The sequence below is a fragment of the Sorex fumeus genome, unplaced genomic scaffold (genome assembly GCF_029834395.1).
Source record: "Sorex fumeus unplaced genomic scaffold, SorFum_2.1 ptg000044l, whole genome shotgun sequence".
Taxonomy (NCBI): Eukaryota; Metazoa; Chordata; class Mammalia; order Eulipotyphla; family Soricidae; genus Sorex; species Sorex fumeus.
In genome coordinates, this window is record NW_026606101.1 from 67,968,816 (window position 1) to 67,984,378 (window position 15,563).

General features: G+C 45.7%; 1 protein-coding gene across 3 annotated transcripts in view; it reads left to right on the top strand.

The window, feature by feature from the left end:
* Positions 1–4,391: 4,391 nt before the first annotated feature.
* ARMC8 (armadillo repeat containing 8) overlaps positions 4,392–15,563 on the top strand; it is a 99,036-nt gene continuing 87,864 nt past the window's right edge. For 2 of the 3 annotated variants that reach the window (XM_056121312.1, XM_056121313.1), the window contains exon 1: positions 4,392–4,672. In XM_056121312.1, the coding sequence (XP_055977287.1) occupies positions 4,628–4,672 (45 nt within the window). In that variant the 5' untranslated portion in view covers positions 4,392–4,627. The remainder of the gene's footprint in view (positions 4,673–15,563) is intronic. The other variant, XM_056121314.1, reaches the window with a different exon arrangement.

A 15,563-nucleotide genomic window follows, 5' to 3' on the forward strand; every position in this document is an offset into this window, starting at 1 on the left:
CCAAGCCGCTCTCTTCCTCCTGCGCAACTCAGGTGCCAGGTCATTCATCATGTTGATTTCTCGACCTAGGTATATATAACTGTTGCATTCGGAGATGGTGGTTCCGTTGAGAGCAAATGGAGCATCAGGAACAAGGCTGTTTCTCATAAACATTGTCTTTGTAAGATTCAGCTGTAGTCCTACCTTTCCACATTCACGGTCAAAGTCGTTCAGCATTTGTGCCGCTTGGTTGATGTTTGGTGTTATTAGAACGATGTCATCAGCAAAGCGGAGGTGGTGTAGTTGCCGACCATCTATCTTCACTCCCATGTTTTCCCATTCCAGTCGTCGCATGATGTTCTCGAGGGTGGCACTGAAGAGTTTTGGTGAAATGGTATCACCCTGCCGAACCCCTCTCTTGATATGGATGATAACTTCTTTGTAGAATGGTGAGATCTTGGTAGTGAATCCGCAATAGAGCTCACGGAGGATCCTGATGTATTGAGTTTGTACGCCCTGATTGGCTAGGGCTTCCATGACCGCTTCTGTCTCAACAGAATCAAAGGCCTTCTTTAAATCAATGAACGTTAGACAGAGTGGCATCTTGAACTCCCGAGATACCTCAATGAGCTTGGTTACTGTGTGGATATGGTTGATGGTACTGAATCCTTTTCGGAATCCAGCTTGTTCACATGGTTGTCCTTCATCTAGTGTTCTGCTAATCCTATTCAGGATGACTCGAGTGAATAGTTTGTAGATGACAGACAATAGGCAGATTGGGCAATAGTTGCCAATGTCGTGGATGTCTCCTTTCTTGTATAGTAGTACAGTCTTGCTGGTTTTCCATTGGGATGGAACCTTGCATTCAGACAGGTAGCGTGTGAAGAGTCGAGCCAATGTATTGATGAGTACTGATGGTAAGTTCTTCAGGTGTTCAGGTCTGATCTTGTCTGGGCCAGGTGCTCTTTGTTTCTTTACCGACGAGATGGCATGTTGGATTTCGGAAGGGAGAACATTGGGAACGACATATCCATCATGTGGTATGTGGTATGTGGGCAAGTGGATGTGGCTATTAAAGAGATCTGAGTAGAAGTCATGAATAATCTTCTCCATTGCCCTTCTGGAAGATGTGATCGATCCATCATGATGTCGGAGGGCAGTCATCTTGGTTTTGTAGTTGGTGAAGGACAGGCGGGCATTACGAATGTTTTTCCCAGCTTCTGCTGCATCTACCAGTACTGCTGCTCTCCTGTTTTTGAGGTCATCCTTGATGGCTTCTCTGCACTGTTTTGCCAGTTCGGACGTTTGCTTGTGGTTGCCTGAGGCACGTGCCAAGCCACGTTGGCGAATAAGTTCAAGAGTGTTCGAAGAAAGACGGTTTTTTGTGGTTATCTCTCTCTTGGCATTCCTTGCACAATCATGGAGGTGCTGAATCATTCGATCGTATTCCTCATCAATGTTGTCAATGACGGCATCTTCCCATGTTGCCGCAACAGAGCCAAAGAGTTCCCAGTTGGTGGTTGTTCTGGGAGTCCTCTTCTTAAACCTTGCATTCTTTTCTCCTCATTCTGTGAGGTAGAATTTTGCACGAAGAAGACGGTGGTCTGATCCCGTTTGGAATTTTGGGACAACAGCATGTGATAGGCCCAGTTAAATGTCCAGTGCCACATAGTCCCTTAAACATTGCTAAGTATAGTTCTGGGGAACTCTGAGCACCACCGGGGTGACTCAGCCAATTGGCTGCCTGAGAACCACCCCCTTCCCAAACCCTCACACTGGCCTGCAAGCCTGGTTGGGGAGAGTTGGTGTGAGGGACCCCCAGGTCTTCTGAGTGCTGCTTGTGAAGCAAATCCCCTTAAAAATACTTTCAGATGCTTCTGTTCTTTGTTTATATTTTTCATCAATTAAACTCACATTTTGTGGCCATTGTTTTTAGTAATTAACAATGCCTCTGAGATAAGAGCCAAGGTAGGATGGGGAGAAATTTCATTCCCATTGGCTACGGACCCACCAAGAGTGCCAAAGCTGTTTCATCATTGCTGTTACATGGAGACTAAATAAAATTTCACTTCTGAGGGATAGATAGAGAATTCATTATGAATGTATGTGGTATATATATATTATAAATGTATGTATACATAATATATACATAATATATTATGCATGTATGTGTATATATAAAGACTAATATATAAATATATATTTATATATAAATGTATAAATATATTTATATACTTTATATATAAATATATAAAGACTATATATATACACATATAAAGACTAATATCTGTGGCCAGGGAAAAACAGAGGCTAGGTGGACTGGTCAATGGTTGGAATCAACCACAAAGTATATGCGTGTGTGGGAGGGGAGGGAAGGTAAGATAGAGAAGAGACCACTATGACAATAATAGGTGAAATGATCATGCCGGACAAGAACTGAGTGCTAAAAGTAGGGACATACCTGATAATCTCTCAGTATCTGTGTTGCAAACCATCATGGAGAGAGAGAGAGAGAGAGAGAGAGAGAGAGAGAGAGAGAGAGAGAGAGAGAGAGAGGAGAAAGTTGCCTGCCATAGAGGCAAGCAGAGGGTGGGGATTGGCGGTTGATGGGTGGGAAACTGGGGACACTGGTGCTGGGAAATGTACGCTGGTGGAGGGATGGGTGTTGGAACACTCTGTGACTGAAACCTAACCATGAACAGATTTGCAAGGGTCTACCTCACAGAGGTTCACTAAAAAAAATTTTTTTTAATTCACTTCTAGGTTTTTCTCATTATGTGGGTTGAAAGTGTATAGTTAGGGCTATGGAGGGGCAGAATAGGAGCCATCAATGAGATTCCTGAGCCCCCTACTTAAGGAGTTGCTAATCAATATTGACTCTTGGTAAACAACATGTCAGTCTTCTGTAAAGAAAACAGGAAGGGGTTACTCAACCAAGCTCAGGGTCAGTGGGGAGCGTGGATCCCTTCTGCTTGCAGCTGTGACTGTAGAGGTGGTTCAGCTGTAAGCTCAGATGCACATTGCTCTATTGCTCTATACCACCGTAAAAGTGATCTACAGATTTGATGGGGTATTGTAGATAGATAAAGCAACAACAACAAACACAGCCCCCACCCCCCCCACCCCAAAAGAAAAGTCGTGTGAATATTATCACACAGGTGCAGATCAGCAAAGAGCACGGGTGCAATACGCAGCACACGAACGTTTGAGAAATAGAATTGTAGCAGATGGAAAATTCTAAAATGGAAGTCCTGCTTTCCAGAAACTCAGTGGTTTGTAAGGAGACACAGATCCAGCGGCAAGAATTAATGCTACCATGAATGTAGAAATCCGTCAAAGGGTGAAGAAAAGAAGGCAGAGGGCAACCAAGTGTAGGAGAGGCTCTAGACCACAAGCCGGCTGAAAGGGTGATGCTACTGGGGGAGGAACTAACCGGTATGTGAAGAAGGACTATAGAAATGAAAAGGAGACAAGTTAACTCTTGCTCACTGCGACAGTTACTGTTAAAACTTCAGTGATCACCAGTAGCATGAAGGTGAAACCTGACCGGCCAGGTCAGTTTCATTGTGTACAACCCCTCACACACACATACCATAAAATAGAATAGGAGAACTAAATTAAACCAGAAAGAAAAAAAAAGAGCTAAGTCTATTTGGCTTCTGTGATTAGCACATTTTGAGCACATTCGGGTGTGAATTATTCAGATATTTGTCCCCATACTTTCCTGCTTGATGAAGAGACTGGAGAAATGCTGGCCCATACGAAAACACTTCCCACATGTCAGGCATATTCTAAGAGTCTTATTCCCCTCCGCCCCAATTCCCATAAGCCTTATTCCAGAGGAGAAAAATGGAACCATAACCTCCTTGTCAGAAGGAAAGAAAGAAAAAAGGAAGAAAAAAGCGAAAGCGAAGTAACAAGGGTGAAGCCTAGGCGTGAGCATCTTTCTCTCTCTTTTTTAATACTACACTAATACTACACTAGAATCAATGGGTTGGGCAGATAAATTGTTGTTGAATGGCGAAACCCTTTTTATTGATGGCAGAAGACGTGCTTCCGAGATCACCTAGGGAGAAAAAAAAAAGAAATCACAGCGACGCTAAGTGCTTTCCATTCGGCGCAAATAAGGAGTTAAAGAACGTGAACTTTCAACTTGGTGTGTAGATGCACGGCCTGGGAATTTTTTTTTTTTTTTTCTCTCCCAAGACGAAAACGCACACGCTCCAGCAGCAACGACTCGGGGACTCAGCAGGCGAAGCCCGAAGCGGCCCAGCGAGGCTCCGCCCCCCGCGCGCCGCAGGTGGGGCCGCCGGGCCGCGTCTGCGCATGCGGGGACCGGCCCGCGCCCCGCCCCCGCTCCGCCCCCTCTCCCCGCACCCCGCCGCCCTCCCCGCCTCGCCGCTAGGCCCGGAGTAGCTGGCGTTTCCGCGCGGACGATTCGCGAGCGGGGCCCCGGCGGGGCTCTCGGTGCGCGGCCCGTGTCACAGGCCCCGGCCGCGCTTCGGCGGCGTCTCGGGGGCGGCGCGGCCTCGCCTGGGCGGGCGTGTGGGCCCGCGGACGCGCCCGTCGCGGGTCCCCCCCGGGGCGCGCTGGCGAAAGTGCCGGCCCCCGCGCGGGCGCCCGCTGCAGCGGGGTGGGACGGCGCAAGATGGCGTGCCTGCTGGAGACCCCAATCCGCATGAGCGTCCTCTCGGTGAGCGCGCGACCCGGCCGCCCCGGCCCTCCGAGGGCGCCCCGGCTCGGCTCGCGGCCCGGCGGGAGCGGGCGGCTGCGGGGCGGGGGGGTGAGGCGGGCGGCGTAGTCTGGGACCCCGCGCCGCTGGCGCTCCCGCGGATGCGGGGTGCAGGGCGCCGCGTCCGGCGAGGCGGGCACGGTGGGCGTGCGGCCGACGCGCTGGACTTTGGCCCGGAGCAGCTTCCCCACGCGCCCGAGCCGCGCGATCCCGCTTCTCCCGAGCGGGGAGCTCTCAGCGTCCCCCTCCGCCCCGAGGGGCAGCGGGGTGGCCACCGGCCGGGGCGCGAAGCGTCCACTCGGCTCCGCGCCCCCCGCGCGCGCGGCTCTGGCCCGAGTGGGCGCAGGCTCCGTGGCCCCCGAGCACCGCCCCCGAGGGGCCCGGCCGGGGCGGGGGGCTTTGCAGATCGCGTCTCGGCTCCTCGACACCCATCCCCACCCACCACCCACCCGGGGCGCGGGCTGGACCGGCTGCGTCTTGGCAACGGGAGTTGCACAGCAGTTGCAACGGCTCTCGGCGGGTCCACTTATTTCGGGCCCTTTTCTCTGCGGTGACCCGGAGGTCGGAGCCCCAGGCTCCGGGAAACCGTGGCTGGATTTCCATTTTCCTTTTTCCGTTAACTCCGACCACCCCTCCTCCTTCTTTCGCTAACAGAAAGACACTTTGCTATTTTTTTTAAAGCAAAAGAAAGAACCATTTTGATAACACCTAGAAGACAAACCTGGGAGTGTGATGGGGATTGTGCTAATTTCTTTATCTCAGCAAGGCGACTTTCTTCCCTTTGCTCTGGCGCCGCTAGACCCGGGTGAAAGTTGCTGGGAGAGCTCTTTGAAACATTTTGCAACAGATTGGAGCTGTCTTGCTCGGCTGTTTGCCTGCGGTCTGTTAGCGATTGTTGGAAAGGCTCAAGCAAAATCTGCCTTGAACCTGTTCTCGAGACACTGTGGAAAGTGGTCCACTATGGAGAGAGTTACAGAGTCATAAACGCCTTGTCAAGTTTCTCGAGCATGACCTCACCCATTTCTTTTCTCTTCCCTGGCTGCCTCCACAAACACACCTATCCGAGGGCACCTGGGAGCATTTACTTATGATTCAGGGTTAGTGCGCTATGATATTCTGCAACTTGGATGATTTTATTGTGTGTGGGGGTGTGGTCAGCAAATTTATTTTTGATCTATTTCGGCAGTCCTTTTTCTTTTTTTAAAATTGCAAACGGGGGATCCAATACTCACCTAAGTATTGATCAGGTTAGCCTGTTTCTTCATCTTTTAACTGTAATACCCAGGAATGCCCTGTGGGAGAACAGGCTTTTTTTTTTTTTAAAGTATGCATATTGATGATTCTCAAAGTCTCGTTAAGTTTTCTCCTGAAACCTTTATTTCACGCAAAGCTTTTTTTTTTTAACAATGTCAGAAAGCTTAAGTAGTGCGTGTGATGGCACTCAGTAATTTCCTGCTTAGTTTGCTATTTCAGTAATTGCTTTTTCTGAAGAGTTGCTTTAGTCTCATTGGAGCCTTGCTTTAAAATATGTTTTCAGTAGGGGATGCCATTGAGTTAGTGTCCCCAAGTTATCTCTGTTCCTCAGTACTAGAACCCTGGTGGTTAAATAAGTTAAACTGCCCAAATTAATGGCTTATACAATTTTTTAAAATTTTACTAATTTTAAGGGAACACTGTACCTTTAATTTATTTATTTTTTGGTTTCTGGGTCATACCTGGTGGGGCTGTTCCCAGCAGAGTGCTTGAAGTTGGTTGTATCTTGTGGTCTCAGGGGCCTCGATAGTGCCGGGGCTCCAACCTGGCCATCTGCCTGAGAGCTAGTGTTCCTGCTCTGAGTTCCCTCTTGGCCAAGACAGCTTGTTTTGTTTGGGGGTCACTCCAGCCTGCTCAGGGCTTTCTCCCTGTGGGCCTTAGAGGAGCATTTATAGTGCCGAGGACCTCACCCTGGTAGACTGCATGCAAGGCAAGGAAGCACCTTAGGCACTATCCTGCCTCTCTGGCCTCAGACTGTGCTGTTTAAAGACTTACCTAGGGCATGTTTGGGAAGTGCAGGTGCAACAGGAAATATTAATTAGAAATTGTCTTAAATTTTTTCTAATGGTCTACTTCTTGTATACCAGTTATACATGGAACCTGTAATGTGTACCCCGGGGCGAGCCGCCGTGCGCTCCGGGCGCTCACCACCTGAAAGGTCTGACAGCTTAATAAACCTTACTCATCCACCCAAGTGGTTTAAAAGAATTTCCAATTAAGGCCTTTGTACCTTCTCAGTCTGAGAGACTCATTCACCCTCATAACCTTAACTATGACCAACTGCGTTGCCGGGCTGAACTCTCCTCAAATGAGGGCGCTTGGATCTTCAAGCCTGTGGATTTCTTCCTAGAGTACAAAGTTCCCTGAGACAACTTGCGCATTCGTTGTTGTGAATGGCATTATTTTCACTGATCACATATTGTCCAACCTCTGGAAACGTCTTTTTCTTTGACCTCTTTCCTGCCTGTCAAGCTAATCAGCCCTTTCATTCTGGGACTCTTCATTGATGTTTCTCACGTGTTTCTCTTTCCAGGGGCCACCCTCTTAATCAGAACTGTATCATTTGGTACCTGCATTGCCAAAGCATCCTCACAGTTTTCACGACTGTTTTCTCACCGTCTCAGTTCATGTCCATTCTCTGTGCTGTGAGCACACACTTCCAGTTCCTTAGTGTGTTCCTATTGCCAAAAAAGACTGATGTTTATATCCAGCTTTGTGTTTGTTGTTGTTATTCTTGGGCCACACCTAGCAGTGCTCAGGGATCACTCTTGGTGGACTTGAACACTCTGAGGGGTGTTGGGGAGAAACCCAGTTCCCCAACATTCAAGGCCAAGAGCCTTATCCATATACCATCTCTTTGACCCTTGGGTATAAGCTTTATTTATCTTCTGCATGAACCTTCTGTTCCATATCAACTTCTCAAGTTGAAGTAAGGGGCTTCAACCTAACCAAACCAAAACCGAACCAAAAGTTCAAGTTGAAATGATCTTTCCTAAAACCCAGCAACTCTTACTGTTCATTCATTTGTACATAGGAATCACAGTTTTGTATGGATTTATCCATGTTGTGGTTTTTGAGTTTCTGTTACTTGCTAAGCATAGCACTGGGTCTGCAAATAGCTACATTGACCTGTCTGTCTTTTAGAGTTGTTTAGTAGGGGAAATAGATATTAAATTGTCATGCAGTTTGTGTTTTTGTTCTGTTTTGTTTGTGTGTGTGTGTGTGTGTGTGTGTGTACGGTGATTAGTGTTAATGTTGAGCATGTAGTGGGGAGCCTTGTTTTATATGGACAGTAGTAGTTAAAGAGACAAATGATACCAGAGTGAACTGAGAAATACCATGAAAAAAAGGAGAGCATTCAGAGGAGGGAGCAGCTTTGTTGTGTTTTTATCGGGGGCATACCCCGCGAGGTTCAGGGGTTATTCCAGGTGGTGCTCAGGGGAACATATGGGGTGCTGGGGATGGTACCTGCCAGGGATCAGAGCCAGGTCAGCCACATGCACGGCAGGCGCCCTACCCACTGTACTATCTCTTCGGCCCTAGGAACAGCTACAGAGGCTGTGAGACCCTTAATTATTATCCTATACTTGTAGTAAATGAATTACTAAGTGTTTTACTTTTTTCTTTAACTCCTGTTGGTACTCAGACATCTTGCTTATACTACATTCTCATGAAATGTTAATTGAACTATTTGGGGGAATTGGAAAACGCTTTTCCTTACTGCACCATGACCCTCTAATTCCTCTATTTCAACATCACTCTGAAATTTGCAAACAGATTTATACATTCATAAACATTTATAAATTTTACCATGGATCCCACACTTCTAGATGGTTTTAAATTGATGGCATTTTTAAAAACTTTATTTTGAAATAATTATATAATTGTAGATTCATAGGAAAGTTGTAAAGATATTACAGAGAGATTCCCATTGAACTCCCTTGTGTATAGACATCATGTGTTCTTTTTTTATTGTGAAGTCATATTTTGTGGTATCATATTTTGTTTGACCATTTGCCTATTAGACGTTTTGGTTATTTCCAGTTCTTGCCTATTATAACCTATTTACAGATTTTTCTGTGCACCTCCTCGTGCAACCGGGAGGTTGTGCAGGGTGTTTAGATTTTGACTGTTTTTGAGCAGTTTCTGTCTCTGCTTGGGGGTTGCCCCTGGTGGCGCAGGGTTGAACTTTAACCTCCTGCATGCAAAGAATGTGCTCCAGCCCTTTGAGTCTTCCCCTTGACCTAGTGTGTTTACTTCTAAAAGAAACTGAGTGGTAACCGTTTCATATTCTCCCAGTAACGTATATGAGATCCAGTTTCCAACATTTGGTATTGTACTTTTTAAAAGTTACAAGAGATGTGAAATGGTAGCTTATCATTGTGATATCATGCATTTCTCTAATGATCAATAATGCCAAATTATTTGCTGTCCATATAACCTTTTCGATGAAACAGTTCTTTATGTGTCTTTGCTTACTTTCTCATTTGACTGCTGAGGGCGTGTGTGTGTGTGTGTGTGTGTGTGTGTGTGTGTGTGGTGGTGGTGGATGTTTGTTTTGTGTTTTACCAGACGGCTTTATTCTTTCAGAAAGCACGCTTACATTTATATTCAGGAGTGGTTAACAGTGTTCTGGTGCACTTAATGAAAAGTCTGTGGAGCGCGGAGAGAGCTCCGTGGGCTGCTTGCTGCTGTGAGTGCAGAGACCAGGCTTGAAGCCCCTACTCCACGCCGGGTGCTTCCTGCACACTGCTGCAAGTGACACCACACCCCTGTGTCCCTCCACCCCACCAAAACAGGCTCGGAATAGTCCCTGAGCACTGCCAGGTGTGGCTCAGAACCAAAAACAAAAGCATGGTGAGTTTTGAAAGGTTATATTTATATAGGTGTGAGCCTTTGTCAATCACATGTTTTGTACATGTTTTCTCCTAGCCCTTACTCCCTTCACAATAGATTATTAATACATGAGCCTTTGTCAATCACATGTTTTGTACATGTTTTCTCCTAGCCCTTACTCCCTTCACAATAGATTATTAATACAAGAAGAGGTATAGTGTAGCTGAGAGGGCACTTGCCTGGCATGCAACTGTCCTGGGTTTGATTCCTGGCACCCCATTTCGTCCCCTGCGCCTACTAGGAGTGTCCCTGAGCACTGAGCCATGAGTAAGCCCTGAGCACTGCTGTGTGCGGCCTCCAGAAACCAAACCAAACAAGAACCTTGGGCCAGGTAGAGAGTGCAGGCAGAGGTTCAGGCATGGACCCCGTTTTGATCCCTGGCACGGAAGCACTGCTTAGGAGTGACCCCTGAGCCAGAGCCCGGAGTAAGCCCTGAGTGTCCCCTTCCCCAGATCATCTTTGTTTACTTGCTCTAACTTCACATCTTATACAAAAAGTAATTTGAAATAAATCATAGGTTAAAGTTTTAAGCATTAAAATAAAGCTTTTAGAAAAGACAGGAGGAAATCCACAGAACATTGGAACTGTGTGAAGAATTCTTAGGCATAATACCCAAAGTGTATTTTTTTAAAATTGATAATGATACTTAATATGAAAGTTTATGCCCTATGAGGAATTTTTTGAGAGAAAGATTGCACTTTGTCTCTTGGTAATGATTTGAGAAAGGTAATAAAATGTCTTTGAATCATATTGGCTGGTATGGACAGTTACTGTCTTATTATTTTTTCTTGCCTTCTTTACAGTCTTTTTTCAGTGCCCATCATGCCTTTTGGAGAAGCTATATTGAATATCTCAAGTCGGAGTATTCCTTGATTTTATTCTGTTTATAGTAATTGTAAGTTTTTGTTGAGCATAAGCTGCATATTGATTTGCTATCTTTCATGGACAACTGATAGAAAAAATTTAAGTGAAGTTTAACCCAAGTATTCTATAAGGATGAATGTGGCCTTTTAGTTTTTAGTAATAAATGCAAAGCAAAGTCTGTTCAGCACTGTGTGTGTGTGTGTGTGTGTGTGTGTGTGTGTGTGGTGTTCTGTTCTGCAGAGTGAGTGTCTCATACATAAGAGGCAAGTGCTTTATCACTGAACCACATATGTGTCCCCTGATCAGCACATTTTTAAGTTTGCCATTATTCTCAAAAATGCCAATAAACATTAGGTGCCTAAGGAACTGGTTCTAAAAGAAATCAGTTAGTTTCAACTTTCTATTCAGTTGCAACATGTAACTAATGAAGATGCTCATTGCATGCTACTAGACTTCCTGTCTTTCCGAGAAGGATTGCTCCCTGAATTAGACATGAGAATTCAAGAAGCCTTTTGAACTTTATTAAGACTAGAAACCTTCAAGGAGAAAAAGACTAGAAATCTTCAAAGAGAATACAGTGGGCATGGTGTTTGTCTTTCATGTAGCTGACCTTGGGTTCAATCCCCAGCACTTCTTATGACCCCCCAGCACTGCCAGGAATGAGCCCTGAGTACTACTGGGTGTGGCCCCCAAACAAAAAACAAAATGAAAGAAAGAAAAGAAGGAAGGAAGAAAGAGAGGAAAGAGAAAGAAAGAAAGAAAGAAAGAAAGAAAGAAAGAAAGAGAAGAAAGAGCAGAAAAACCCCTGAAATCCCTGAGAGCACTGTAGCACTGTCGTCCCTTTGTTCAAGTAGGCAACTAGTAAGTCTCCATTCGTTCCTGCCACGTGCTAGTATAGGCCAATGGTGTGTGCTTGCTCCAGGAACATGAAGTGAGACTTGTTGTTACTGTGTTTGGCATATCGAATACGCCATGAGTAGTTTGTCAGGCTCTGCTGTGCAGACAGGATACTCTTGGTAGCTTGCCAGGCTCTCTGAGAGGGACAGAAGAATCAAACCTGGGTCATCTCTGTGCAAGGCAAATGCCCTACCCACTGTGCTATTGCTCCAGCCCCCTGAGAGCATCCCTGAGAGAGGGTTCAGATTTCACTTGTTGGAGACTGGAACAATAGCACAGTAAGACATTTGCCTTGCACAATGCTGACCTGGGTTTTGTTCCTGGCATTCCATATGGTTCCAGAGCACTGCCAAGAGTGATAACAGAGCACAGAGCCAGGAGTTACTCCTGAGCATTGCAGAGTGTGACCCCCCAAAAGGATCTCACTTGTCCGTGAATCTTTTCTGATCTCCTCCCATTGTCGGTATGAATTTATAAAATAGTGCCAGAAATTTTAGTGTTGCTCGTATACTTTCAATTTCTGATTTGGCATTTGTTTTGCAGTGTCATCTTCAGGTTGGCTTCTGGTAAGGTAGAACTTTTTTAAGGCAGAGGGGGCACACCTGGCAATGCTGTGGTTACTCTTGGCTCTACACTCAGGAATCACTCCTAGCAGTGCTCAGAGGACCAAATGGGTTGCTGAGAATCGAGCCTGAGTTGGCCATGATGTGCAAGGCAAGTACCTTTCCCACTGTACTTGTTCTCTGCCCCCAAGTCTTTTTTTCTTTTTCTTTTTTGGACAAAGCAAAATTCCTATGACCTTTTTGGAAACTGGAGGCCGATGACCATCATAGTGCAGTGGGTATAATGATCCCTGTAGCCGTTTAGATAGGAATGAAAAGTATTCCAGATAAGAGATGCTTTGCAGAAATTGTCCCCACTTGTCACTTTGATAAAAGAAAACTGTGTTGACTTATTTTTATAAAGCCAGAAAATGTTTAGTGCATGCCTGTATATTCACAAGACAGACATGGGGTCAGCGGATGGCAAGACAGTATTCTGCTGACTATTAAAATTGAAAAGATATGATCCAGTGGGAAGAAATCTTTATTTCAATTATCTGGAAAATTAAGGAGTACAGGATTCATTTGCTCCTGGTGTGTTTTCAAGAACTTAGCAGGCTTTTGTGGTGGTTTGAAAAATTGCATAAGGGGAATAGGGAAAAGGAAAGAGTCATGATTAGACATGATGTACAGGATTTTACCTTTACAGTGAGGTTGATGGCATTTACTGAGATGGATGCTGGAGAGGAGAAGATGGGTAAAAAGGAAAGCAGTTTCATTTTGGATATGCTGGGCTTGAGGTGTTTTCTGGACATCCATTTAGAGGTGTCTCATAAGCAGTTGGGTATTCTGGAAGGTTTTCCATACTACCAAGTACTTTTCCAATTCTCTGAGACACCTAATTCCTGGGTTTTACAAGACTGGGTTTTGAAGATTCCCTGAGTTCTATGACTGCCCTTATGGAAGATGCCACTTACAAGACCGGGTTATCAGCCTGAGGTTGGCAAACTAGAGATTCCCACGAGTCTGGTTGGACTGTTTGTCCCACTTGTTCACCAAGCCCAGGGCAGTGTTTCAAGCTCACCCGTTTATTCCAGAGGTTATTGTAAAGGACCCAGATGAAGTTACACAAGGCAAGATGGAGAAGGGCCACAAGTGAAGAAACTTATGTCCCTGTGGAACTGAGTGCCACCGTCCTGGCACGCAGCTGCATTCATTAACCCAGAAACTCCTCAGACTTTATTCAGGAGTGTTTGCTTCACTTTTCACCTGCTTTCTTTTCAGTTGGTTGGGACTGAAAGTTGAAACCATCCAATTCTTCGTCTTTTGGGGCTCCCTCCTGAGACCATCTCGGGGCTGCAGCCATATCCATTAGCAGAAACTCAGGTGTGCTCAGGGGAATTCTTCATGAATGATCTCATGCTCTAATCACTCATGGCTTCCAGGGGTCTGGGAACTCTGCATCAGAAATCAAGACCAAGTAACATCATAGGACAGCAATGAAGGGCCAGTGTGGTGGCTGATCTGTGGCACTGGGGCCCAAACCCTGGGTCTTCAGCTGTGAGGTATTTGCTCAACCTCTGAAACACAGCCCTGTCCTCCGAGGAGCACTGTGGAACCCTGTAAGCATGAAAGTCTCAAGGCCCCTTTCCCTCAAGCATGAGCATCTGCCTGAAGTAGCCCATAATTTCAAGGGCTTCATGGATTCCCCCGAAACTCACATGGCAGTCTTGAGCTAACATTTCATCCTAATGTCAGCCACAAAAATATACAGCAAAAATCTAAAGTCATGAAGAAACAGTTGGGAATTTTACCCAATGGTAAAATTGGTAAAATTTGTAACAACTAGTTAATAAAAACTCAGATACTGTGGAGGGGCCTTTTGACTGTGATCTGTCATGATCTTTGCCCAGAGCATACGTGATCTTTCCACCATGTGTTCTCATCTACAGAAAGGCCTTTGTGGGGCCAGGGAAGTAGCTTAAGGGCTGGAGAGATGCAGTTGTGCCTGCTGGAGACTGGAGTTTGACACCGGTGATGCATGGCCACCTGAACCGGATGTGGCCCAAAACCAAAAACTAAACCAAACATAGTTGATAGTATAGCTGACTTGGGATTTAGCGCGAGGTAAGCTGGAGAGCAAAGGTAGGAACAGAGTAAGCCATTTGGGGAACTTGGCACAGTCAGCATGGAACAGACAGCACGGAAGTGATATATAAAGTTAGAGTGATTGTTACAGGCCATGGTGGGGGTGATGGATCAGATGGATCGCAGCCATTCTAGGAAAACTAGTGACGTGGTGGGTGAGTGAGAGCCAAGCACCATGGATAGCTCCAAGGCAGAGGCTTTCTTGCCCCTTAAGAACCTAAAGCAAATCCCCCCTGCCTTGCTTAAAATCAGGAGACAGCTGGCCTGTCTGGATAATACCTCTGCTGAGGTGTACTGTGAAAATTGGTACCCTGCATTTCTAAGGCATTACATGGTTGCAATCTGGAATGACAATTTAAGATGTAAACTGTAACTTCACTGCTGTCAGACTTGATTAAAGAGGCTTTGGAATCATCCTAGTATATTTCCTGTACTACCCTGTCATCTTGGGAGACATTTGAATAAATCCTAGCCAAACCACAGACTATTTTAATTATTGTCAAACTCCTCACAATCCTCGACACCTCATGTATGCCCCAGAAATTATTTCTGTCTCCCGGGGTTCCCCAATTAGACTCCTTTGTGCCACAGATCTTTAGTTCATTTGCTCTCTCTTCCTGCCTTCAGCCTTTAGACATTTTCTACTTCAATGGAAAGTAAATGGTTAGAATTTGATCAGAAGAAAAAACTTCAAAGTTTCTCCAAAACAGAGGTTGTGTATTTAGTTTACCACATGCCCCCTTCTCAGAAATCACTCAGCACCCCACTCCCCACTCCGGAAATATACCTGCAATAGAAAAGTTCCTTTCTGTTGGACCTGAGGACACTGTCACCCTCTGGACTTGGAGGGCAAAATAGCCCACTTTGGGGAAACTGGTCGGCTCAGATTGCTTTTCCTGATTTCAGAGCAGAAGCATTGCAATATCTCATTGCAAACATGAATGCTAAACTCTTTCCAATCCTGCGATTGCCAAAGCATGTTTATGGCAACTGTTGATATTGTCCAAGGGCTATAGCAAGGACTATTGCATTGTAAACTCACTGCAGAGAAGTTAAAAGGCTTTTCTTTATTTCCCTTTTGCTTAACTCTCCCCTGATTTTTCATATATATATGTACATATATGTATGTGTATGTATACATATGCATATATATGTGTATATATATATACACACGTATATATATGCGTAGGAATACCCCTCTGTGCAAGTGTAAAATTTTGGGGGAGGTGTGATTTTTTTGTTGTTGTTGTTTGTTTGGGGGGGGGCTGGAGCGATAGCACAACGGTAGGGCGTTTGCCTTGCACGCAGCCAACATAGCCGACTTGAGTTCAATTCCTCTGCCCCTCTCGGAGAGCCTGGCAAGCTACCGAGACTATCTTGCCCGCACGGCAGAGCCTAGCAAGCTACCCCGTGATGTATTCGATATGCCAAACACAGTAACAACAAAGTCTCCAATGGAGATGTTACTGGGC